At 44.5% G+C, this 26,859-nt stretch overlaps 1 protein-coding gene across 5 annotated transcripts in view; it reads right to left on the reverse strand.

Annotated features, from left to right (window-relative positions):
- Positions 1–395: 395 nt before the first annotated feature.
- The window catches only part of usp45 (ubiquitin specific peptidase 45), a 42,104-nt gene continuing 15,640 nt past the window's right edge, over positions 396–26,859 (reverse strand). For 4 of the 5 annotated variants that reach the window (XM_064342255.1, XM_064342247.1, XM_064342269.1 and 1 more), the window contains exons 6-18: positions 25,953–26,101; positions 22,803–22,898; positions 20,902–21,032; positions 13,006–13,093; positions 8,550–8,631; positions 8,189–8,280; positions 7,701–7,757; positions 7,315–7,449; positions 6,281–6,872; positions 5,228–5,325; positions 5,038–5,124; positions 4,756–4,897; positions 396–3,341 (exon numbers count right to left, since the gene is read on the reverse strand). In XM_064342255.1, coding sequence (XP_064198325.1) covers positions 3,211–3,341; positions 4,756–4,897; positions 5,038–5,124; positions 5,228–5,325; positions 6,281–6,872; positions 7,315–7,449; positions 7,701–7,757; positions 8,189–8,280; positions 8,550–8,631; positions 13,006–13,093; positions 20,902–21,032; positions 22,803–22,898; positions 25,953–26,101 — 1,880 coding nt within the window. In that variant the 3' untranslated portion in view covers positions 396–3,210. Of the gene's footprint in view, positions 3,342–4,755; positions 4,898–5,037; positions 5,125–5,227; positions 5,326–6,280; positions 6,873–7,314; positions 7,470–7,700; positions 7,758–8,188; positions 8,281–8,549; positions 8,632–13,005; positions 13,094–20,901; positions 21,033–22,802; positions 22,899–25,952; positions 26,102–26,859 lie in introns of those variants that run through there. The other variant, XM_064342275.1, reaches the window with a different exon arrangement.

Below are 26,859 nucleotides of genomic sequence, written 5' to 3' on the forward strand. Positions count from 1 at the left end.
AGAGATTTCAGCATTTCAGTTTGTCACCGCAACTTAAACGCGAGAGCGGGCTTGATCGGGGTGTCACACACGCGTGGCAGCCGACGGGATGGTTCTGACGTTGCCCTTTCCCTCATCCACACCCACCTCCTCTTCACCAGCTCCGTGTCCGCTCCCAAACGGCGCCTTCCCCGCCGTCGCCGCGGATCGCCGCCACCCACCGGCCGGGGAAATGGCACCATGCGATCGGGCGTGACAGCGTGGGCTAATAAGTCAGAATACGTCTCTGTGCATCTCTTCCCCCGAATCCAGAGACGACTGACATTCAAGTGTGCCACAACGCAGCATCTCGTGTAGTTTTCCAAAGAAGCATACAAGGGGACAGGATGATTCACAAACTCAGTACAACACTGGTCTTCTCACACACTGTAGTCCTTACATTCTTTATTTTAAAAAATTAATATCTTAATATTTTTTTTAACTTATCCTAAAATTAGAACACAAAGATCACTCTTCAAATTTATAATTACATATTCAACCAGAAACCGTTTGGGTCAGGATAGGCCAGAGGCGAGTAAGGTACCATAGTTGTGGTGCATATTTCACACTTGTAATATAATTGCTAAATATAATTGCTTTTAATATAATTGCTTTCATTGACAGGATATGTAATTTATTTATAATTGTGACATTTCCCCTAAAAATAAATTGAGCCAAACTCCTACCTTAGTAGGTTGAAGCATTCTAGGTTTAATTTGATGTCTTAGGTCAGATCAGCCATCCTAACCTTTGACTTATGTATTCACACGTAGAACCGTTTGACAGTTCAAACAGAAGTAATCTTAAAAACCTTCTTTTTCACAGTACACTAAAGAAGCTTCTTCATCAGAAATCAATGAGGTCAGCAACACTGAATACTTCAGTAATTAGCTGCAGGCTAACAAGTCTCTGTTTTCAATTATATTGAACAGTATCATTGTGATTAGAGAGCAAACACTTTCAAACATGTTTTGTTGAAGATAAATGTTGACTTCTGCAAACCATAATTATTTATTAAATACATAAATAACATTTTCTGTCATATTAAAATATGATGCTGATGTTGAATTCTATGACATGCTGCTCTAGAAAAAATATGCAAAATTCTTGAACCATTTCTTTTATCCAATAATCTATACCACTGGTGGATAATTTTCCATTTTAAAAAGTGCAACAGATAAGCAACAGAATAATAGAAAACTATTATTCTATATCTACTTATGACACTGCATGTAATTTCATTTTTGAAGAGTGACTTTTAAAGGAATTCAAAGCAAAACCAAGAATGCAACACATTTTTGTCATTTTTTTCCAGGGATAAAAAATGCATGTTTCATTCTGATAGATCAAGGTTCAGATTGATCCCTGACTCTGTCCTCGGTCTTTGCACTAAAGGAACACGTTGAACAAAAAAAAAGGAAATTAAAAAGCTAAGAAAGAGAGACAGCCTTGGCTAAAGTCACTGAGAGGGCATTCAGTCCTTGCATGAGCGGATGGGATTCCTCCATGTCCATTCTCTGCTCTCAGGACGCAGGGGCTCTGGGGCTACCTTCACATGCACCGCTCCACACACACTGTGCCATTTCAGAAACCTGCTCCAGACTGTGCTGGGACACACGTGTGACTTACAGCAGGGATGGGCCACTCAATTACCCGACTAACCATGGACACAAATGGCAGTTCATTTGTACGTGACACCACAGGAAAAAATTTCACTTAGGGACAGAAGATATGACCCTCATTGTCCAGGGCTGTATTTGAACACCACACCTTTACTGTGTACTTGGGTATAACATCTGAAGAACATGATTCTCTTTTATTTTATGTGATCACCATAGAGAGTGGAATACAAAATGGAATCCTCCCATGAAGTCTCAGGACAAGTCCTCAGCAAAATGGACAATTACTTCCTTTTCAGAATATTCTGTTCTAATTTCATATTTTGTCAATGATATAGATTTTAGATGTTCATAAAAAAAAACAATAGTATGAAGGCTGTAATTATTAAATACGTGCATCTTGTACAGATCCATGATATGACATGATTCAGACATGCTTCCATGCACTAATGCATTAAACAGCCACTTCATACCAGCCTGTGGTTGATGTAGGGTAAGCTTTCCAAAGTCAATCATTTGATTGGTCATTTTATGGGGCTCCAGGATGATCAAGTTTGGGACTGGCTTACAGCATACACTGATCTATATATCACCTGGATGAACAGTTTTTAGGCTCAGGCATTTAGAATTACATATCCATTTAACATAAAGGATGAATAACCCTGTGTAGTGCTCGATATAAGGCTAATCTAAAATTAGCCTTACTAGCAGGCTATAACACTCTTATTGTTGTTATTGGTAATAGATGCACTAGTCCAAGAGCAAACGTGAATGCTTGTACTGTAGATTTCACAAAGCAATCAGAGATGCCGCCTAGCATCTTTATTGCTGGTGTTGCTAATAAAATAAATGCAATGTGCAGCTACTACTAGTTATTCAAATACATCTGAAGACCACATATGGTGCCTTGTATTTATAATCTCTGGTTCATTAACAACTGTGTTCATAAGAAGCTTCCAGCAAGAGTGCTCACTACAGCAGTGCCATCTGCATTCTATGTGGTTTTGACCGTAGAACAGGCAGAGCAGCAGAACCAAACCATCTTCAGGTGCACTGTGAACGCAGCCTAGCACCTGTAACAGACCTACAGCTGGACACAGTCTGGCCTCCCGTTTCACCCTCAGAACAGGGTCAGAACCAGGTCAGACCCGGATCAGAACACAGTCCGTTTGGCACTGGACTCATAACACTCTTCTTATGGATGTTCTTCTTTTCTCTCACTCTTCTGCTCACTAAATCTTTGGCATTCACACTTAAAAAAATAAACACGCACTCGTACTTTCTACAAAAAATATTATAATGTTCATATTTAGCACTTCAGACTGTAAAATATAAATAAACTTTACAAAAGTTTCCTCTGCTATTGTTTTTTTCTTCTTCCATATACAGTATGCTGCTTTCGGTGTTATGAAGAAGCAACCGCAACGGCTCATAATTAATGAGAGAAATGCACATACATGCGCCTAATATTGCTCCGTTGTAGGAGTGGGGGGCAGGGGGAGGACTGGAAATCCCAGCATGCACGGCATCATGCTTTGATGTGCACACCCCCCACCTTTTCAGGAGAAGGAAGTTACTGCAGCTCCTCGTAGAAGAGCAGGTAGGCCTGAGAGTTGAGGACCCTGGACTCTGGTACCATTTGGACGGTGGTGTCACTCACGTACACCCACTGACCGGGTGGGGCTGCGATGCTCTCCCTCGAACCTGGAACACGGACAGAACCACCGGTTACACGCTGCTACATCGGTTACACACTGCTACACTGCTACACCTCCTGTTGTAGGCTCCTGGAGGACCCTACAACAGGAGGACTGATCTCCAATTTCAATTTAGTGCCAGGGTACCTAAACTGAAACTTCAACAAACAGGTTTAAATACGGAGGAAGATGTGGAGGATGACCCGGTGGAGGAACATGCCAAATACAATTGTTAGCATTGACCAGTACTTCACCACTGCAGTCCTGTCTCCCCAGGATAGAAGGCCTTCATGTTCAGAGCACAAAAGGAGAGAAGGAAACACATGGGTGGAGGGCCAGTGGCTCACATTTCCTCCTGAGAATCCTGAGTCAGGCTAAAGAGCCATTCTGTGCTTATAAAAGCCAGCCCAGCAATGCTACCTCAAGTTGTATTCTCTAGCAGATTACCCCTGAGGACACCAGCCTGGCTCCACAGTAGTAGCTTTTCATTGTGCTGAGCTGTTGTGTGTTCTCTCTGAGTAGGAGAGAAAATATATATGTAGCTCTCCAAAGAGCATCTGGCTCTCCTCCACAGTGTCTTCATGGCTGAATAAGGGTCCACTCTCACAGACAACGAGCCACACAACTTCAACAGTGTGAACTCCGCGAAGTAAAAATGAGACCAGCAAAATGAGCCGAAGGCCTAGAAATGAAACTTGATTTTAACAAGCGCAAACCCGCAATAGCTGCGACCACAGACGCGCACGCATCCATGTGCGCACGCATCCACGCACGCACCCTCACACAAACACGTGACCTCTTCTTTGGCTCATGACCAACCTTTCCACAAAATCTTGTGCAAATCTGTGAATCCATTCGGGAGTTATGCACCTTTTTTTGTGATAGGCTATGCCCATCGCCACGCCCCCTCACACACCCTCACACAAACACGTGACCTCTTCTTTGGCTCATGACCAAACTTTCCACAAAATCTTGTACAAATCTGTGAATCCATTCAGGAGTTATGCGCCTTTTTTTGTCATAGGCCACGCCCCCTCTTGGTCAATCGGCCTTGAAAGTTACTCAGCTCGACCTTCGGTCATGACCAACCTCCATGCCAAATTTCAGCCTCCTGGGGCAAAAACTGTGGCCGCTACGGGATGGGACACTTTTTGTGGACCAACCGACCAACTGACCGACTGACCGACAGACAGACAGCGCTATACAGCTGCGGTTGCAGCTAAAAATATATAATAAAGCACAGAGAACCAAGCAGCCCCTGTGTGCACTGTGAAGAAGCGTATCTCTGCTGGTCAACTTGTGATTTAGTCATCAGGGCAACTGTGGAGAGGCTGCTGTCCCACAGCCAGGCTAAGCTCTCCCAGTCTCTCTCTGAGACCTTGACTCCACCCATTCTCTCTCTCCGTCTCTGGGACGCTCACCTGACAGGTGCCTGCGTGACTCCGCCCTCCGTTGTGGCGGCCGGATCTTGACGTAGGCGGCGTAGTGCCCACCGCGCATGGACCCGCTGTGCTCCACGATGCCGTACAGGCTGTACGGCACCCGCTCGCCCGACACCATGTTCTGCCACGACACACACAAACACTCTCACACCTGTATCTCATTTATTAATCTCTTTCCTGAGAAACTCACGACACCATCCTACAGAATAAGACTTAGGCAGTGGCCATGACCGAAACAACGTTTCCACGGGGGAACAGTACCTTGCAAGTAGCCGAGCAGAAGGGGGAGAGGTCCAGAACGAGGGGAAAATCTACATGTCGATTCACTTTCCGCAGATTCATTCCAGCCTAAAATACAGGACCAATCACGGCCTGAGTATGCAGAGTGCAGCCCATCATAATCAGATAACAACCAGAGCCAAAATGGACCCGGGAGAGGATGTTTCCTGACCTGGTGGAAGCGTTTGAGATGCAAAGTCACCACTGGGGGCAGTGTGGAGATCAGCATCTGCTTTCGTGCACTGGTGTACACCTTCTCCGTCTTCTTCTCTGCAGGCCCACAAACACAAACAGCGAACATGAGACAACAGTGCGTAAACACAGTCAATGTAAAACAATGCAGTTTAAACAGAGCTCTAGCACTTTGAATGATACGGTGGGGCAGAAATAAAGGAAGACACTGGTTTCTGTTGGGCGTATGTTTACATGAGGAATTTCTGGCTGTGGGTGAATGTGACTGTGTAACGGGGACTTTATAGCACAGGAGCACAGTATTATGATTTTACTGTAGTGACAATGTGATTGCGAACTCATTCAACATACTACACCGCAACCTGCTCATAAGAATAGCATCTGTCTGAGAGGTTTCACTCACAACATTATGCGATTTGGCAGCAATCACATTACAAGGTTACTTGAAAAGCCTTGTCCAGTGTTGAACAAATATAAAGTACTTGTTTAAGCGCTCAAACTAGCATGGGAAGTCTGTGTTCATTTTAAGCCGCCCTCATTTTCACCATTTTGGCCGCTTGAGCGTAGCGTGGAAAACGTTAAAAGCCTCAGCAGCTTGACATTGGTTGAACTTAAGACTATCACAGGATTCAAGCAGGCAAAGAACTTTTCTTTTTGCTACAATTTTGAAGAACATACAGTGTATGTCATATTGTTTTACTTGAACATTTTATGTGAGGTTGCATGATATTGGACATTTTAAAATAAGATGCCTTTCATTAGCTCACTGATGCTGAATATCTAAAAAATATATTATTACAGGGAATTAACAGATTGTATAAATATTGTATAGCACACATAATATGTACAGCACATACATATTGTATCATACGTGTATTGAGCAGCTATTTCACATTTTTACAGTGCAAAGGAACAATTCCATCTTGTTTTTTCATCAGTAAGTCCAGGTTATGCCTACAGCTGATACACTCAGAAGCAGGCTGCAGTGTACTAGTTCAGCACTGCCGCTGCCGTGTGTCGGGGTGATGCTGACCTGATGCCCCGCCCCTCCGCGCTCTCTGCCTCCTCTCCGTGCAGCTCTCACACAGCAGCTTGTTGTTGCCCATCAGCAGCTCCACGGAGGTGAACTGGTGCAGGCAGGACTGCACAGAGCACTCTTTAGAGCTGGGCGTGTAGCTGTGGGACAGGGCCTGGAACGCCCCCTGGTGGTGGCGCTCGCGCGGGGCGTCGGCCTGCTCCTCCGCGCGGCCGTGGGTGTGGGCGTGGCCGGCGGGCGGCGGCTCCCCAGGGGCGTGGACCAGGCTGAGCTTGGACACGGCGCTGACCAGCTGCTCCACGGCGCCGCCCTGGTGGGGCCTGCCGGAGGGGGCGGGGGCAGGGGAGGGGGCGGGGCGCGGGACGCTCTCGCTCTCCGACGCCTCGCTGTCCGCGTCGTTGCTGCTGTCCTGCGGCCCCGAGTCTTTCTCGCTGCCCTCTGATTGGCTGCCCAGCGCCGTGTCCCTGTACCCCCCCACGCCGCGCCCCGCTCCGCTGCACTCCTCCTCAGCCCGGCTGGAGACGCAGTCCCCTCCTCCTCTGTCCTCCGGGCCCCCAGAGGGCCTCCTGGCCTGCTGCTTCACCCCACCCTGACACAGCAACACACTGTCTTATGCACAGGTACATCTGCCCCCTTCCTCTTTCCTCTACTACTGCATATTTGTCACACTGAAAGCTTTCAGTTATTGAGACAAAATGCAATAGATAATGGGAAACTGTGTGAACACAAAACACATTTTAACAACTTAATTTATTTGAACCCATTTATCAAAAACCCATAATCACCCATGTGAAAAACAAATTGTCCAACACATTTTTTTCATTAATTAATGAAATAATAATTTTTAAAATATGCTTTCATGTTTACTCAGGTTCCCTTTGTCTAATATTACATTTTATCTAAAAGATTTTATATCACACACACACACACACACAGACACTGTGCTTGCCCTGTCAAAGTGAATATTCCACTGTTTTGCATACAAACACCATGCCACAGGTGTCTTGTGAGCGGCGAAGAGCGCCCCCTACCTGTACTCCCGGCTTCCTGCTGTTCTTGTTGCCATGTGACAGCTGTGCAGAATGTGTGTCATTGCTATGGGAGATCAATGTGTCCAGTTCACGATTACTTTTGCTGGTTCTTCCTGGGTTCATAGGCTTGGAAATCTGGATCAACACAGGAAGCACTGTCACAGGCACAGGAAATACTTTCACAAACTGTCAAATGCGCAGGAAGTACTGTCAACTATTACAGTCTGCAGAAGTACTGACATACACTCTCAAAAGCACAAAAAGTACAGCCATAAAGTGCCACAGGACATGGTCAAAACACTACAATGCAAACAGAAACCTGGGAGTCAGGAACTCAGCATTTACAAAGTTCTTGTATGTTTAAAAATAAAAAGCAATTCTCTCACCCTCTCCTCTATGATGGGTAGAGAGATGTCAATGAACGCTTCCTTCACTGTTGAAATCTATGCAGTAGTACACAGAACACACACATACGCACACACACACATGCCATCATCAACAGCTGCACTTCAGTCAGCTGTTGTACACATAACCATGAAATCCAAATACAGAAATGATTATTACATATCAGAAATGTCTCTACATTTCATAGATATGACAACACAGAACTGTACTGCATTTACAAAGTCACGAAAAAGAAGTCACTGGGGACAATGGGATTCTCAGGAAAAGCAAGAAGTGAATTACTTCTGCTTGAGCATTTACAAATATTATATAAGTTAGCTGAGACTTAGTTGAATGGGATTTTGAACAAACTTTATGAATAGTTCAGCTGTGAGGCATTTGAAGTACACAGAACGGGAACCATAAATGACGCTAACAGGTACATGCCCATAAAGGCCATGCACCAGCGCGGCTGTGCAGAAACACCTACATGCTCACATTCCTCACACATAATAGTGTTGGTAAACTCTCCCACAAAGATCCGGTCCACAAAGTTCATCTTCACCCCCTCTTTCCCGTACGCTGAAAGGACAGAAAGATCGATTCAGACCTGCGGGGGGTTCAGGGGACGGCAGCACCATTTTCTTTGCTAAAGATCAGTGGCTAGAAGTTAAAAGTTATAGCAGGAAAAAAAAAGGAAATCGATACAAGACACAATAAGTCAAAGAAGAGTTAAGCTAGTCTCAACGTGGGTAGTGGAAGTTGGTAATGTGTCAGTGTCAAAGGTACTGCATGCTGGGCGCAGCCACCAGATGGCGCTGTTGGTCCATGTATTTTCGGTAAAGGGGAACCTTTCACTTGGCGTTTGGTCTCCTCATCGGCCGTCTTCTCAGTCGGATTGTTGAACGATTTTAGGATACCTGCTTTGATACGCTGCAAGACATAGAACATAATAAACAATAAAACATTTAAATTATGCAGAGAAATAGCCCTACACTACCACAACATGCATATTTTGCTGGATGCTATATTTGGAGCCCTTAATTGCAGTGAAATACCATATCGAATTGAAATGCTTTTAGACAAAACATTTTTGTTGAATTATTTCCTGGAAATATTATATTGAGTTAATGTATACATACTGAAATCTATTTATGATACGTATCTATACACTATATATCGATCTGCTGATAAAATACAGTATAACACGCAACACCACAAAACTGAAGGAATAAAATGACTTTCACATAAATTCAATTACTCAACCAACACCTGTCATAATACTAAAACAATCCAATGCTACGGAAATTTACGAGTCAAAAAAATAATGAATTTATGTCTACCTTTCTTCTAGACATTAATTCAAAATTATTTTACCCTGACATGACTTAATTTTCAAAGCACTGGTTTATTTTTGCTTTGTTTTGTACTGAACTTCTAAACAGTTTGTGCAAGCGCGTGTATGGGAGAGAGAGAGAATATGTGTATGTGTAATGTACTGTATATACTTGCCGGTGAACATGCGTGTTTGTTCATATGAGAGTGTGCATATGTGTGTTAGTGCATGCAAGACTGGGTGAGAATGTGTTGAATGGGACATGTAGAAGTGAGGGCAATCGTGAATGTGTGTGTATCTGTGTGTGTGTGTGCGCACGCGTGTGTGTGTGTGTCTCAGTGTGTATATCTGTGTGTGTGTGTGTGTGCGTGTGTGTCTGTGTGTGTGTGTGTATCAGTGTGTGTATCTGTGTGTGTGTGTGTGTGTGTGTGTATCAGTGTGTGTATCTGTGTGTGTGTGTGTGTATCAGTGTGTGTATGTGTGTGTGTGTGTGTGTGTGTGTGTATCAGTGTGTGTATCTGTGTGTGTGTGTGTGTGTGTGTCTTAATTAGAAGTGACAGTCAGTGACCGGCTCCACTGTCCTCTTTCACTCCTTCGGCCCCAGTACCAATCAATAGATAATTGGTCATGGGCCTCTCATGATGGCTGTGACCAGTCACCCCACAGTTGTGCTGAACACACTGGACTGGCTATTTAGGTCAAAAGCCTCAGTAAACCACCTCCCGCCCCCTGCCCTCCGAAGTCCCAGGCAAACAGACACGATCACACATGACCCTAATCAGCGACCAGCGCAACCTCTTACAACCGCCCCTAAAAAAATCAAATAACTAAATAAAGGGGACAGACTCCAGAGTAACCCACGGGGTAAAGCACATCTGGGACTGACCCACAGAGCACTGGGTGAAGATTTAAGGTGGTGACCATTGGCACTAACTCTAACAGCAAACTGACTTTGATATGGAGAGTTTGGTGCTTAACAGCAAAAAATCCACAGGCCTCTGAGGAAATACTGCATTCACTAAACAGAGAGTCAGATAGAGGCAGAGACAGATATAGAGGTAGAGAGGGAGAGGGAGAGGTAGAGAGAGATACAGTTAGAGATAAAGAGGCATACAGGTACAGAGAGAGTGAGTGAGAGAGGGAGAGAGAGGTAGAGAGAGAGAGAGAGAGCAGGGCAGGGTTACTCTGACTATGGAGCGTACTGCTGTGACACTCGAACACAAAGCCCCATTCAGCAGCTGTGCGGTTCCCAGGCGCACAATGACGCACTTGCAGTCTCCTAAGTGGCACAACTGCCATCGTTCACAGGTCTGAATGGATCCGGGGGCTCCACGCCCATCCCCAGCCTGGCCGGGGGCCACACGGCGTCTGGCCACAGGGACCTGCTGGCCGCTTCTGTGGATCTGTGGATCCGGGGCTGAATGGCTTTGTAATTGGTCTGGTCTCAACTAACCCCACTCAGGCACCTGACACCCCGAGGCCACCCCATGCAGCACCCCCCCAAAAACACGCTTACACTGGGGGGGCACTGCTCCCTGCTCACGTCACTCATACACACGTACACAAACACAAACACACACACACACACACACACACACACACACACACACACACACACACACGTACACAAACACAGGCGCGCGCACACACACACACACACACACACACACAAACACAGGCGCGCGCGCGCGCACACACACACACGTACACAAACACAGGCGCGCGCGCACACACACACACACACACGACAGTGACCACCGCAACCAGGTAACGTGTACAAGTCCAAGGATGTTTGACCACAGGTAGGAGGATGAGTCTTCACAGGAGCAGCATGGGCGGAGCTACCGTGTGCCATTGCTGACTCACCGGATTTGAACCAGAGACTGTAAAAAATATGGACAAAGCTACGGTGACGTCACCCATTGAATCTCCGTGGGTCTCTAAAACACGTTTTGAAGCTCAATGGCGGGCGCGGCCATTTTCTCGATTTGGAGCCAAAACCATAGAGTTAAGCGGTCTTGTGATTTTTACAATTTGATTGACAGTCCGGTGCGGAAAAGCCCCTCAACCTGAACGAGGCTAGCTGACTGTCTGCCGTTATGTTTTAAAATATATTATCAGATGTTTACGGAGTTTAATTTCCATCCGTGACTGTACTGTGTCATGTAATCACGTTATATGTATGACATTAAAAATACAATTAGGCTATGTTCAGTTATCTTCAATTTATGTTTCTCAGCAAAACGAATATGCTTAGCTAGCATATCAGCTTGCCAGTGAGCTAGGTAGGCTATCCGTGGTTAGCTCACGCGTTAGCAATATGAACCACAGGGGAAGAACATTGACTACACTGATGGTCAATCCATCGGAGATGTGTAGGCTACTGGTGATTTGACTAGGCAAATTTTCGTATAACTGTCTGGTAGATCTGCTGTTAACCGAGCAAGTTATCGTCGTAGGTTTTCGCCAGTCAGTTAATGAGCCTGCTACTACTAGCTACTCCATCGCCGTTTGTGGTGTTCACTTGCTGGGTGACGCTAGCTGACCGATCGTTCGCAAATCACTTTCTACCGAATAAAAATTAACACTCAGCGGCGATTAACAAATCTACCAAGTATTTTAATAACTGATCTGCAGGCGTGTAAATATGACAACGCACTTTGTACGGCAAGTTTTCCACCTGGTGCATGAAGACAAAAATAATGTAGCCTACGTTGAATTTCTAATTATTATTAGGCTATTATTTTTTCTTGTAAATCATCAAAACCAATGGAGAAAAGCCAATATACGCAAGGAGCCCCCAGAACCGATTCTGAGAACCACTGTCTTAAATGCCTAGCTTGTCGGTCTCTTAAATGCTAAAAACATGTTCCTTTCTAAATGCCAAGATGGTTAATTTCGTTAAATTCTGTGTGTGTGATTTCATCGTGTGTTGTATATTCAGCAAATGAACCTTGAAACTCTTAATTCGCTTCGTGAAACTGAAAAAGTGTTTATCCCAAAATCGGGATTATAGTAGCTTTGTCACATGCGTGAAGCATGGCCCAGGTAGACATTTACGGAATGTACACGACTGACAAGCCGCCAAACACGTTTGACAGATTGAATGTTTGCCGGTTAAGGTTAGCTAGCTAGTCAAATGGCTTGGTAGCCGAAGTTGCGAACTGTTTTAGCACAGGCTACTACTGGACTACCAAATATAGCAAGCTGATTACGCTTTCTGCCAAGTAATTATTTGGTTAAGTAGGCTAAAGGAAATAGTAAAAATGACTCGGCTACCGAAAAACTTAAGAGGAGGATTATTTTATGGTCGTCTAGTGCAGCTGTAAATAGCACACGCCATAATGAAATCACCACGAAATGGGATGCCTGCATTTTCAGACTTAGCACAGGCGGACCGTAGCCGGAGCCGCAATGGCAAGGCCAAGAAGCGCCACCGCCCACCCCAGTGACCATAGACTGTAGCCCCTACTGTAGCTGAGTCCTCCGCAGTAATCCGGAAGTGACGCAAGCTGTACCTCATTGGTCCAGAACAAATATTGGCACTGTGCCCAAATGACGCAATAAATCATGAAATCGACCCATGGACAGTAATAAGACCAATAAAATAGACCTATTATGACTATTTGTTCTTGTGAGAAAAAATTATTGACCTTGTATTTTGATCGCATTTGTACCGTAGACTTACATGGAAACCGGATATGAAAACACCTATACTGGAGCCATCCGTAGTGGCGCTAGTGAGCAACCAGGAACTACAACACCAGGAAATGAGCTTCAAAAACGAAGTCTGGTTTTGGCCGCTTGATTTGAACCAACCATTGCGTTTTGCTATAGAGGCCGAAACCTTTTCACTGGTTGAAACAACTGATGATTGGCAGCTCATTGCTCCACTCATTGCAGGGTTAGCGGTGTGCGCAGGGGCGAGGCCATGTAGCAGTGACCAGGGCACAGTGGCGCGAGGCTCTCACCTTGGTCTCCTCCACCCTCATGGAGTCCAGCAAATAGTGCAGCAGCTCCTGGCTGTCCTGCTGCTGATAGCCCTTAAACCGGGGGGCCCTGGGGGGGAGCACAGGGGCTTTAGTCAGACACTGGACCACGTTCATCAGCTATTTTCACACAGTTTCATAAACGTTTGCATTTTAAACACATTTTTCTGCATGGAAACACGGCTGTGTATTGTCATCAATGACGTTTTTTTAAGTCTATTTTTTAAATTAACATGGACTGAAATTATACTTAGGCACAGATACACACAATAACATAGAATACAGTCAAAAACACGGACATACATGTCCACACGCACGCACACACACACATGTACACACACACACACACATACACAAAATGCGGTCAGCCACACAGAGAGACACACTGTGAACACAGACAAACAAATGAAATACAGAGAGATGCACACACGCGCACATTCACACACACACACACGCACACTCACACACAAACACACAGAACACAGCAATGACACAAAGCATAGTCAGGGGCATTTTCCTTCTGAAGAAACAAGAAACACAAAAGAGAGACAAACTCACAGAAACTGGTTGCATGCGCACACACAGGTCCAAATGCATATACTTTCATGCGTTCCAAGGACTTTTCTATTTTGCACGCTTTTATTTACTTCAAAAACTGCCAACCTTCAGAGGTTCTCAGGACTGCAAAGAGCTTTTCAGTTATTTTATGCGCTAACACTAAAGCATCATTTATCAGGAATTACTGCATCTGTTTGCATGCGTTCAGAACATTAAAAACAAAGCACACTCGCTTTATAATTGATAAATGATCTGTGTTTGCGTGAGGTAGACAGAAAGACACCGTAGATTTATGAGAGCACGGAGATTCACGTTGGCCTTTGTATCTGAGTGTATGTGAGTGCGCGTGTATGTGTGCGTGTGGTGGTGTGTGTGTGTGTGTGTGTGTGTGTGCGTGCGTGGGGATTCATGGCTTGGTGTCACTGTTTCAGCCGTTTTGTTTCCTGCCTTCCAGCATCCTCTCCTGTCCCTGTCACACCAACCACCACCCACTCTGTACTCTCTCTCTCACCAACCCAGTGACCTAGCAGGTAGGGCAAATGGGTGGAGCATGGGCATAGCAGGAGCATAGGTGCAGCATGGGGCAAATGCAGGTGGAGTTGCAGGTGAAGGTGGAGCATGGGGCAAAAGCAGGTGAAGCAGCAGGTGAAGGTGGAGCATGGGGCAAATGCAGGTGGAGTTGCAGGTGAAGGTGGAGCATGGGGCAAATGCAGGTGGAGCTGCAGGTGGAGTTGCAGGTGAAGGTGGAGCATGGGGCAAAAGCAGGTGAAGCGGCAGGTGAAGGTGGAGCATGGGGCAAATGCAGGTGGAGCTGCAGGTGGAGCTGCAGGTGAAGGTGGAGCATGGGGCAAATGCAGGTGGAGTTGCAGGTGAAGGTGGAGCATGGGGCAAAAGCAGGTGAAGCTGCAGGTGAAGGTGGAGCATGGGGCAAGAGCAGGAGAAGCTGTAGATGAAGGTGGAGCATGGGGCAAAAGCAGGAGAAGCTGCAGATGAAGGTGGAGCATGGGGGAAAAGCAGGTGGAGCAATAGCTGTAGGTGAAGGTGGAGCATGGGGCAAAAGCAGGTGGAGCTATAGCTGTAGGTGAAGGTGGAGCATGGGGCAAAAGCAGGTGGAGCTATAGCTGTAGGTGAAGGTGGAGCATGGGGCAAAAGCAGGTGGAGCTATAGCTGTAGGTGAAAATGGAGCATGGCATCTTATGTGCACAGAGCAGTTCTCCTTGAGCCTGACCGTGGAGCGGAGCAGATGCAGGGACAGATGTGAGGCTGGCACTGCAGCAGCTCAACCTGTTGGGCACTGCTGACAGCACGGTCACTGAGCAGGTCTGAGCTGAGCAGGCAGCTGGTCAGCACGGAGGGCAGAGAGGACGCATGGTGGTGCAGCTCAAATGCCCTGTCACGCCCTGCCCTGTCCTGATACACATTCCCTCAAGTTCACTTGAACTCAATGGGGCCCAGTCACCTAATCCACAACCCACACTACCATGAGGGCCCCTGGTGCTGAAACCCTATTGTTCACTTCACCTTTTTATCGTTTTCTTCACCTACCATTTTCTACCATAGTGACACAAAAAAACATCAAACCACCCACGTCATGTTCAAAGAAACGTGCAAGCCGTACAGAGACAACCGTACAAACAAAACATGGACCGGTGGGGCATAGAGTCGCTAAAACTGCTACACAGGTCCATTTAAAGAGGAAAAGAGGACCCACAGACCCATGAAATCTTTCATACTGGATCTTACACCATTTCATCTTTTGTGTAAAGCACATATCTTCTCTGATTCTGCTTTCTTTTCACGCAAGAAAATAATCTGCTCTTCAGACACATGATTGTACAGGTTGTTTTAAAGTGATAACTTTGCAACTTCTCAAAAGGATGACGCTATGCAAAATAAGGCCTCCAAGTAAGGACAACAATTTATGGTATTTGGGAATACTATGGTAATATAACTCAAGTCAAAACTGACTAAGCATGTGTAGTCTTTCGTTCAGGTAGTTTTGCTGTGATTTTCAGTACAAATGTTTCAGTGCCATAATCAGAGAGACATACAGCAAAATGACTGAACTAAAAAAACACTGTCCCTACCTCCCCAGTGCCCAGTTTAGTTGGTAAAGAGAGCCTTGTTTACCCAGAATGCATTGGGAGAGTAGCACACTCCACTCACCCAGCACTTAGCCTGTGATGAATGTGCAGACCGCACTCCTCCTCCTGCCTGAAGTAAGACCTGACGCAGGGCACCACCTCTACGAGGTAAAGCACACTTGCGCGGCAGTTAGAGGAGCAGGGTTCGGCTTTAAGGGACTGCAGTTGAGCGGGAGCGTGGGGGGGGGGGGGGGCACAGACGCATCGCAGCACTCAGAGAGGGGCCGTGAGGAGAGCTAGAAGGGCCCTGCAGCCATGGCCACGGCCTGGCCCCAGCAGCCGAGGGACAGCTGCAGCGCTAACGCTATTAACAGCGGATGAGTTAGTACCAGACGCCAAGCAGTCAGAGCGCAGACGCGCACCAGCCCCGCACAGCACGACCGCCACGCCCCACGACACGGACACGCACAGCCGCACGCACGCAGCAGCACCGACCGCAGCCACACACACCGCACACCACCGCACACGCACACGCACACGCACACACACACGCACACACACACGCACACGCACACAAATACGAAAACACATGCTCCCACATACACGCACACACACGCACACGCACACGCACACACACACGCACACAAACACAAATACGAAAACACACGTGCACCCACATACACGCGCACACGCGCATCTGCAAATATACGCACGTTCGCCAACAAATGGCACATGGACGCACTCACACTCAACAGCGTGCAAAAACGAAATACATTTTACATACACACACATATAGGCTCTGTGATTTCTGAGCTCACCAGTGCACTCTTTCTTCATAATGACACTTAAAACTGTTGGTTTCGATAAGCCTAAGGTTTGGCCTATGTCTCTGGATGTTTTTTCTTATTTGTCAGCCTCATAAGGGCTTCCTTGACATTCATTGGCACAACATGGGCAGTAAGGAAGCAACTGAACATGCCTGACTAATCAGAAACACCTGTGAAGTCATCTGTCTTAAACATTATGATGGCCTGAAATGGGGGTACTACGCATAAAAAGTGCTGTCATTTCTACATGGTTTGGCAAAATTCTACATTTGATTACAAATCTAAAATTGTGGAGTAGAGAGACAAATAAAGAAAAAATGACTGTCCCAAACATTATGGTGTTCACTGCATATACATACACACACATACAGTGAGCTATATTTTATTTAATTCTTTCTTGATTTGGCTCTCCATTTTCCACAAACTCACACAGACAGAAGCCTGCATGCAAAAACACACACCACAGAGAAACAGACACACATGGACACAAACTGCAAATGCATGCATGTGCGTGCTGACCCCTAATACAAATACACGGTGATCATTTCTCATATGATCCACCTAGAAATAGAACATTAGAAAAATCTCATTAATAGCTTCAATGGCCCAGTTATTTGCTTCCATAATGGGCCGCCTCCTTTCTTGCATGTTGAAACCAGTTAAATGAATCCCTTTAAAGCTATACTATCCTTTCTTCCACGCTCACAGGTTTAATAAAATCTGAACTAAATTCAATCTTTTAAAAGGAAAAAAGGCAAAAAAATAAATAAATAAAAAATCCGCGCTGCATGTCTATAACGTGAGCTCCTTTGTGCCAGCCTCCCTGCGGAACAGTGGCGCGGGGGAGACCATAATGCAAAATGTTTGCTATTGTGTGCGCCTCAATGCCACTGCCTCGCACTGGATCAGAGAGGAGTACGGGGAAGGAGGAATGCCCCCCTCCCCACACACACACTCACAGACCTGGTCAACACTCCACCAGGAGCACGGCAAATAGAGAAAAAAAAGACAAAAGTTCAGGTTATTAAAAAATGGAGAATAAATGTCAAACAAAAAAAAAACCCCCTACAGGAAATACAAACGCGAATAATCAAAACGAGGGCGCATTCGCACAAACGCAAACGCACAAACGGGCGCAAGCGCACACACAGATGAATGCGTGTGCACCAGACGCAGACATGCACGAGTGGACCGCAAACAAAGACTTGAAATAAGAACAGGGAAGCACACGCACGCATGATTACGTATGCACGCGCATGTTCATGGTGTATGAGGAGCAGATTAACAGTGTGTGTGTGTGTGTGTGTGGTGTGGTGGGGGGGGGGGGGGGGGGGGGCAGGTCTGGTTACAAGCTGCGTCTCTAACTGGCACCAGAGCCCAGTGTGTGGTACTGACCCTGGCACTGCTGGGCCTGGCGCTGTCCCGAGCCAGACCCGTCCAGCTGGCCAGACAGGGGAAAGCATGCGACCCTCAGGCCATCACACGCACACACACACAAACACACACACACACACACAAACACACACAAACACACACACACACACACGCGCGCGCGCGCGCGCGCTGGACTACCGTGTGAACAGGATGAAGGGGTGAAGGGGCAGGGGCAGGTGAGGAGCCCGGCAGTGTAAACGGGGGGGGCGTTAGCGGTTGGGTACCTGAGCGCACGCCGCAGGTGCACGGCGGCGGGGAGCCAGCGCCGCGCGGCTCGGCGCTCTGAGGCGTGTGGCGGAACACCGAGCGCGCGGGCGCAGCCGGCAGGCCCCGGCAGGTCGGCACCATTCTCCGCTCTGAAGTGGTTGCCATGGCAGCTTGACTCCAGAGCAGGTGAGAGCTGTGGCCCAATGAGAGGAGGTTGCCATGCCAACCACCTCGGGCTGCGCCCTGATATCACAGCAGTAGCGACGGTGTCTGCATACTAACCTGTCTGCAACATTACTGCCACACTCCAGCAAAACCATCATCATAACATCACATCAACCGTACAACAACCCTATGACCTTGTACAAACTTACAGCAAATATATGACAGCAACCACTCCATAACCTTGCTCAACTACAACTTCAAAGTATAATTTAACCCCCATGTAAAGCAATGCAGGGCTGCAAAGTTACAACAACCTGTCTCCAACACTTAAAGGAAGTGCAACCGTCCACCAGCCAATGAGATGCTCAGATACGATGTGCATGACATCATTAGAATCCATCTTCAGAGAGAGACAGATATGTCTGCGTGTCAAAAGTGCAGTATGGTGTTGTGGCTTAAGCAGGCGTGAGCCAATGCACAAAGTTGCTTTTTAAAAGAAGGTGCAAAATTTATTTTAAATGAACATGAGAGAGAGAATCCCCATCCCCACCCCACGAAACAATGACCAAGGACACAATTTAAAGGAAAACTGAAACAATACCATTAAAATAAGCAACAATGAACTCGTGCAAAACATTGCTGATATGCATGCACATCATACATAAAATGCAAAACATTTCAGTACTTGCATAATTATTGGGATGGCAGGTATACAATCGGCCAAACTTTTGACCCACTGAAAATCTGACATAGTACATAAAAGCTCAAATAAATCTGTCTCATAGTTATTATTTTGAAATGACCTCTTATGGAAATAAAGTAGATACCCCGATTGACTTAACACAGGACATGTATAGTAACATGAAATGTGTGGAGTAGTGAAAAATTGAGTTTGAATGTCTTTAGCTTAGGTGTATGTAAACTTTTGGCCTCAACTGTGCATGCAGCGATCAAAATGATCAAGCACACAAGCAAAATAAATGACGATCAATTTGACTGTTCATCGCCATTAAGTAAGTGTTTCTAACTTTATTTCCTAATGCAATATTTCTATTCAAGTCATATCAGAATGTTCAGTACATACGTTTAGGAAAAATCATGAAGGGGCACCCTTCGATTTATTTCAAGTGACAAGGGTCAAATTGAGTGCTGTGGCATTTCTAGTGTTAACTATTTAACAAAGGTACTGTAGCTACCATACAAATGCCAAATTTTTTAATTAATGTTAGTTAGGCATATAGACAACATCATCTATCATCATCTATTAAAAATACTTACCATCATCCATTTTATAATATACCAAACAATGCCATTTATTTCTAATTCATGGTAAAAGAAAAATGACTGAATCCACACCTATGTGTTTCTTCGAGCTAGAATGTATATATGTTTGCATGTATGTATGTGTTTGCATATCTCTCTCCAGATTTAATTATCATTACCAGTTACTCAGAACACAATACAAAAAGAAATGATGTAACTTAGGAAACATAGGCGAGCATTGTCTTGGAATAAAGCTTGTTTAACGTGTGTGAGCTAAGATAGCCAATACAGTTTGTTCTAACTTGGCCTTATTTTGATATCAATACTTTTAACGGCCTAGATTTAACAAGTTTTAATTAATGACTTATAGACCATGCTATAAGTAACTTAGCATTTTTGTATGTTGAAAATTTGTTTTGTTGTGATTTATGAATACAGACCTGCAATCCATAATGTCACCGAAATGTCCAATTACTGGTAGCTTTAAAAAAAAATTATCCACCGCTGTTAAACTCGCTACTATTCAGCTTATCCAAACAATGTGTCAGACGGTGCTATCAGGTTTTCTATGCATGGTAGAGTACTGTGACTAAAAGGTGTGGTTAAAAACTCACCAATTTAAAGGTGTGGTTCCATGTTTTTTAGGAAGTGTTTAAAGGGGTGATTACATGCTTTCTGTGGTGTGGTTAAAGGGGTGGTTTTGGTTTTCTACAGTGTGGTTAAAGGGGTGGTTTGGTTTAGTGGTAATGGGTGCTTTGGTTTAGTGGTTAAAGGGGTGGTTGTAGGTATTCTATGGTGTGGTTAAATGGTGGTGTAGGTTTCTATGGTAAGGGTTGGTATTCTATGGTGTGGTTAAAGGGGTGGTTTTGGTTTTCTATGGTGTGGTTAAAGGGGTGGTTTTGGTTTTCTATGGTGTGGTTAAAGGGGTGGTTTTGGTTTTCTACAGTGTGGTTAAAGGGGTGGTTGTAGGTATTCTACGGTGTGGTTAAAGGGGTGGTTGTAGGTATTCTAAGGTGTGGTTAAAGGGGTGGTTGTAGGTTTCATGTGTGGTTAAAGGGGTGGTTGTAGGTATTCTTGGTGTGGTTAAGGGTGGTTTTGGTTTCTATGGTTGGTAGGGGTTGTTTCTACAGTGTGGTTAAAGGGGTGGTTGTAGGTATTCTACGGTGTGGTTAAAGGGGTGGTTGTAGGTATTCTATGGTGTGGTTAAAGGGGTGGTTGTAGGTATTCTATGGTGTGGTTAAAGGGGTGGTTGTAGGTATTCTATGGTGTGGTTAAAGGGGTGGTTGTAAGTTTTCTATGGTGTGGTTAAAACAGGGGTTGAAGGTTGCCTGTGGACTCACTTCTGACAGAGCTGGCTGAAAAGTACTTTGGGCGAAACAGGACCCTTCCCAGCATCCTTCATGCTTTGCAGGAACAGGAACATAGCTGAGGTGAGAGGCTCTGGGCTGGGCAGGATGACTGTCAGCGTTTCCTGGAAAGACAGAAAGACATCACACAAAGTTACACACACTTCTATTTGTCTTGCAAAGCATGCTCTACCCACTTACTTCTTTTTCACCCCATTTGAAATGTCTGATCATAAGTGTAGGACTGGGCCTTCATGACTCGTGAGTTCAAATATGCATAACCTCCCCAAAAGTGACTGTGTCCCAGGCACAGTCAGTCACACATACAGTAAAGATTCGCCCTGGTCAGTGGGGCACATCGCTGCCCTGAGAACTCAAGAAATAGACCAATAGAAATGAGAGAAAGTCACAGTGTAAGTGTAACCTACCCAGCTGATCGAAGTCAAATAGAACCAACATTTTACTTCAGAATATCCTGTAACTACGAACAAAGTCCATAAATAATTAGGTAGCTGTGAACGGTAACAACAACTTTCTAACAACAGGTTTTTTCAAATTGGTATGGTTTCGGATATATTCGGTATTTTGTCATCATTTTTATATGGAAGATAAATCATAAGTCCATTGCATTGTGGAAAATTTTATACTCAGTTTAGATAAATTGGCACTATAGAAGAAGCAAAAAGCATATGCACTTGTCAAGTGTTAATCTGACATGCAGAAAGAATTTATACTGTTTTAACCTCATAAAATAATGCACTGGTTTGAAACTGCCTGTATATGTTTGTCGTCCTTTATTTTAAGTGTTGCAGCAATTTTACTGTATTTAATTGAATATAAAGGGTAAACATTTATTTAAACTCACTTTCAATTGGGGATCTTTGGGGAAGATTTTTTGTCCAACACACTGGTTTTATTTTGACTTAAAATTTTCACCACATACCATCTCCTTCCATACCTCTCCTCTCTGAAAGATTAATTTCCTAATTTTTATTTAATGTCATTAAGTTACACTACACTTGTTTTTGCCTCAATTTGATGTTTATTGATTATTTTTTTAATGTGTTGCCCTTTTGCCCTCTTGTTCTCACAGCAAGGCCTCATTATGGAGTGCACTTGATATTAATTTGATTTCATTCTGACTCATATTTAGGTCAGTGAGCCACATTAATTAAGCTCTCATTTTGGGTAATTCTACAGCAATTTACCAGTTCTTTAATTTATTACATGTACTTCTGGATGCAACTTTGTGTTTTCCTTTTAGTGGTCATTAGGTCATAGGATGGGGTTAGGGCTCTCTACATTTACTTGAGATTTTTCAGATCAGTTATTGGCCATTAAACCACATTAAGCTCAATTGGTTCCATTCACTTTCAACTGGGGATCTAGTCTAGTTATTTGGAATACATTTTCACCACAGTATTTCCTTACATACCTCTGTTACCTGAATAAAAAATGAATTTCTTCATGATGATTTTATGCCATTAATCTACACTAATTCCTTGCTTTCGCATAAATCCTGGCTCTGACAATTAAAAAAAAAAAACTTCCGGATTTATCTTACACACCCTCTGACTCTAGTTAGTTCTCTAGTATAATATTCTGTTCAAAATTAGCTCATTAAGCCGCCTTATCAGGGCAGTTTTTCACAAAATGGATTAACAAAAAATTCAAAACAGATGAACTATTCCTTTTCACCATTGCTCAGTCCTATGGTGCCCTACACATGGGAATATTTTCTTTTTTCTCCCCGCAAAGTTATATATTTTTTGTTAAGCTGTTTTCACATTTAGCTTTTTAGAATGCTACAAATTTAAGATCATCCTGTTGCGCTGCACACAAGTTCAATTTTGGAGGGGCGATTGTGCTACTCATGAAAAGTGAAGGTGACCCACCAGGCTGGTCTCAGGTGAGGGGCAGATCTTCAGCCTGTGTCCCTTCTCCTTCATCTCCAGAATGAGGTCGTTCAGCACGTGCGTCTGCGACAGGTTCTGCGAGACAACATTCACCACAGCATGTTCGCAACGCGCAAGAATACCAGACATCTTTCAGGAAACACTCTGCCCTGCAAAACACGGCATGTGTCTTAACATATCCCAACCTTTCTCTGTTATGAAAAGCACTTTGTCAAACGTTTGTAAAAATTCTCAATGGACCTCAAGGCAAAAGGAATAACTCTCGAGTGCTCTTGACATGTAGTGAGGCAAAAAAAGAGCCTTATGTTTATTAAAGCCTCAGCTTTGTCATAAAGGCAGCAGATCCACCGGGCTAAGGCATGCCTGACCAACAAGAGGGTGTGAAGACAAGACTGGCTCCTGTATGCCCCTAAAAGATACCCGCCCCCACGCCCGTGCAAACCACCACCCACTAATAAAACATTTCCAGGGGAAACACTGCACACACAAATATTTGTAAGGAATAAACCAGGACAAGCCCTGAGATTCTTACAATTTATACGCACCGACGTTCCACCACAGTTGTGCATATATCACGAGAACTGGTTTGGAGTGTCAAGTCAATGAATTTTCTGTAATTAAGCACATTCACATAGAAACTGGGCTGTATATCTGAGCCTCGCCTCTGTAAAGCACCTGAAAAATCCGAGCCATACAAACAGGAAATATTGTGAATTCCACCTCAGGTTAAGCTTCCCGATTCACTGGCAAACCACCAAACATGACCCCAGCAGCATGCAGGAGCTAATAGGATTTCTGTTTCAATCCAATGCGTCTATAGAGAGTGGACTCCTCTGCAGACAGAAGGGGCTTAAATAAAAGTCTCTCTCACAAAGGCATTCACTGCTGGAGAACGGCGAGCAAGGCCACATCGACTAGGGGAAACAATGCCTCTTGTGCACACAGGCACCAACACACTTCAACAAGCATGCGCACATGCACACAAACGTACATGCACACATCCATGTGTATGGACGGTAATCGTTTATATTTTGACGATACCAGTACTAAAATGGTACTTTTGAATCAGTACGGTGCCTAAACAGTCCCTGAATCGGTTGTCTACCTTCTTTAAAATAAGAAGCAAATGGCAACATTAAAGAACGTTTTTTATTGTAAAGGCAGGTCCTAATGTTTGAATGCTTTTGGGTATGATAGCCACACTTTAGACAATTTCGCTTTTGGCATTTTCACCGAGTCTAACGATAGCTAGCTTCCTATTGGTACCTGCTGTCACTGACTGAGTCGACAGAGTGAGTGTAACATTAGATGAGACGGCACCGAAATGAAGCACAATAAATCTGCATTGCGATTGGGTCTGGCAGGTACCAAATGTATAGGAACCAGTGTCATAGTGCTACCAGGTTCCAGTATCCAAATCTATCCATGAGACAATGGGGCATATGCATGGACACATACACAGTGCAGTCTGTAAGTATTGGGACACTAACACAATTTTTGTTATTTTGGCTCTGTACTCCACCACACCGGATTTGAAATTTAACAATGAATATGAAGTTGACAGGCATACTGTCAAATTTAAGGGTACCTGCATGTAGGAATTACAGTCCATTTTATATATAGCCCCCCATTTTAGGAAAAAAAGTTTTAAGAAAGTAATTGGACATCTAAGTAGATCCTAGGCCAGCTGTGCATCTTAACATTGTGAGTTAATGCACAAGAATGCTAACAAAAGGGCTAGAGGTCTAGACTCTAGGCGTGGCATTTGCATTTGGAATCTGTTGCTGTTGTCTCTCAACGTTCAATATGAGTGAGGTTTAGATTCAACAGGGCTGATTGCAAACAAGCCTGGCTGTGTTCAATCAGCTGAATCTAATTAACAATTAGATTTAGTTAATTCATTTATTGAGTAACTATTACAATTACTTTTTCCACATAGGTGTTATTGGTGCTTGATAAACCTTTTCATTAAATAAATGAAATAATTAAAAAAATGTTTTGTGTTTACTCAGTTTAACATTGTCTAGTATTACATTTTGTCTAAAGATCTGAAACCATTCAGTGTGACAAATATGTAATAATAGAGGAAATCAGGAAGGGGGCAAATATTTTTTCATTGCACTGTACTTTCTTAAGAAGCAAGAATGCACGGTTTAGCTCAGCAATAGCAAGTGACCTGGTAGACCACTGTAATGGATTACTGAAGAATGCTTTACATAGTGAAGAAAAAACCTTTTCAACTGTCAAACAGATCATGAACACCCTCCAGGATGTAGGTACAGATGTGTCAGAGACTACCAGAGGGTTCACCGCAAGATGTAAACCACAGCTGACCCTCAGAATGGCCAGGTTAGCTTGCTAAAAAGTGCATTAAAAACTGTAGAGTTCTGGACCACTGTCTTATGAACAGATGAGACGAGTATCAACCTGCGCCAAAAATGGAGAGTGGAGAAAAAAGGAGCCCTATGAGGTTATGCTGGTGTAGCCATTCTTTACGGTAGTCTTTCATTCAACCTGAGGTGGAATTTCCTGTTTGTGTGGCTCGGATTTTTCAGGTGCTCTACAGAGAGGCAAAGCTCAGAGGTTGTGTGTTAATTTAGGCTTAATAAGCTGACAGTCTGGACTGAATTTTTTAATTTATTTTTTATATAGCGCCTTTATCCAAAGCGCTTTACAATTGATGCCTCTCATTCACTAGAGCAATTAGGGGCAGGTGTCTTGCTCAGGGACACTTCGACACACCCAGGGCGGGGGATCGAACCGGCAACCCTCCGACTGCCAGACAACCGCTCTTACCTCCTGAGCTATGTCACCCCATGCAGTCCGCACTTCAACCTCATATTCATAATTATATTTCCAATCCAATGTACTGTAGTACAGAGCCAAAACAACAAGAATTTTGTCACTGTCCAAATACTTATGGACTGCCCTGCATGCAACACAAGCACACAGAAGCAAATAAGCAGACGCACACACATGCACGCACCCATGCATCCAAATACACAAACAAATTGGTGCGCATCCATATTGCAAAGACATGCATGCATGGCACCATTCAGGTACTGACGTCCACACGCACTGAACATGTGACTAAACATGCATGGCTGCACTGAAGAACTGTGGCCCTACCTGCATGACTGCGTTGAAGAAGCAGGTGTTCCCCAGGTTGTTGATGCCTTTGACTGGGACAAGAGTACTGTTGACCGGGCTCCTTCCCTTCAGGGTGTCCGTACATTCTGTGGGCTCCTCTCGAAGTCTGATTATTTTGGACGTCGCTCCTGAGATGGGACAGACCACAGCAGTAAATCAGAAGAACCTCAAAGGCTGACTGGTGTCGAACTGTCATCAAAATATTCAATCTCATCACTGCTTTTTCTTGTATTGTTTTAAACTGCATGCGCTGGCTTCATTTCAGTAGGTAGACTTTCAGACACTGACACGGACAAAATGACAGAAGGCATTTGTAAAATTAAATGACGAAAGAACAATTACAAAAATGTGAAATCAACCACAGGAAATCTTTGAGCCATGATTACAATACAGCCATACAGCCAGTAAAATAACATTTGAATCCTTGAACAGTCAGTATTATTACTGCAATGATATATCATAAATATGATAACATTCAGTTTTTTTTAAAAGCGTAATTACATGGAATTGAAAGGAATCAAAATTCACTCCCCCTGAAACTATTTCTATTCCAATTCCATTCTCTTAATATTGACATTTTCTCAAATAAAAGAATGGGCCTGAATTTTTTTTTTTTTTGTTAATTCCAAAAACATTTATTTTTTTGATTCCGACGAACAACATTCTGATTCTGAATGGATTCCAACCCGGTTACCAGGGTCAGAGTCCATAAGCAGGCCTGAAGCCCAAACTATGGACCCGCCGGAGAACGGCACGAGGTCCTGGAAAAGCTGACAACTGTGCTTTTGGGGGGCGCTGGCGGGGTGCGGGGCGGCTCCCCGGCCGTCTGCGGGGGCAGAGGCTGCGGATGGTCCTGCTGTAAGTAGGCTAACGCCTTTCAGCGGCA

Source organism: Anguilla rostrata, chromosome 1 (assembly GCF_018555375.3).
Source record: "Anguilla rostrata isolate EN2019 chromosome 1, ASM1855537v3, whole genome shotgun sequence".
NCBI lineage: Eukaryota > Metazoa > Chordata > Actinopteri > Anguilliformes > Anguillidae > Anguilla > Anguilla rostrata.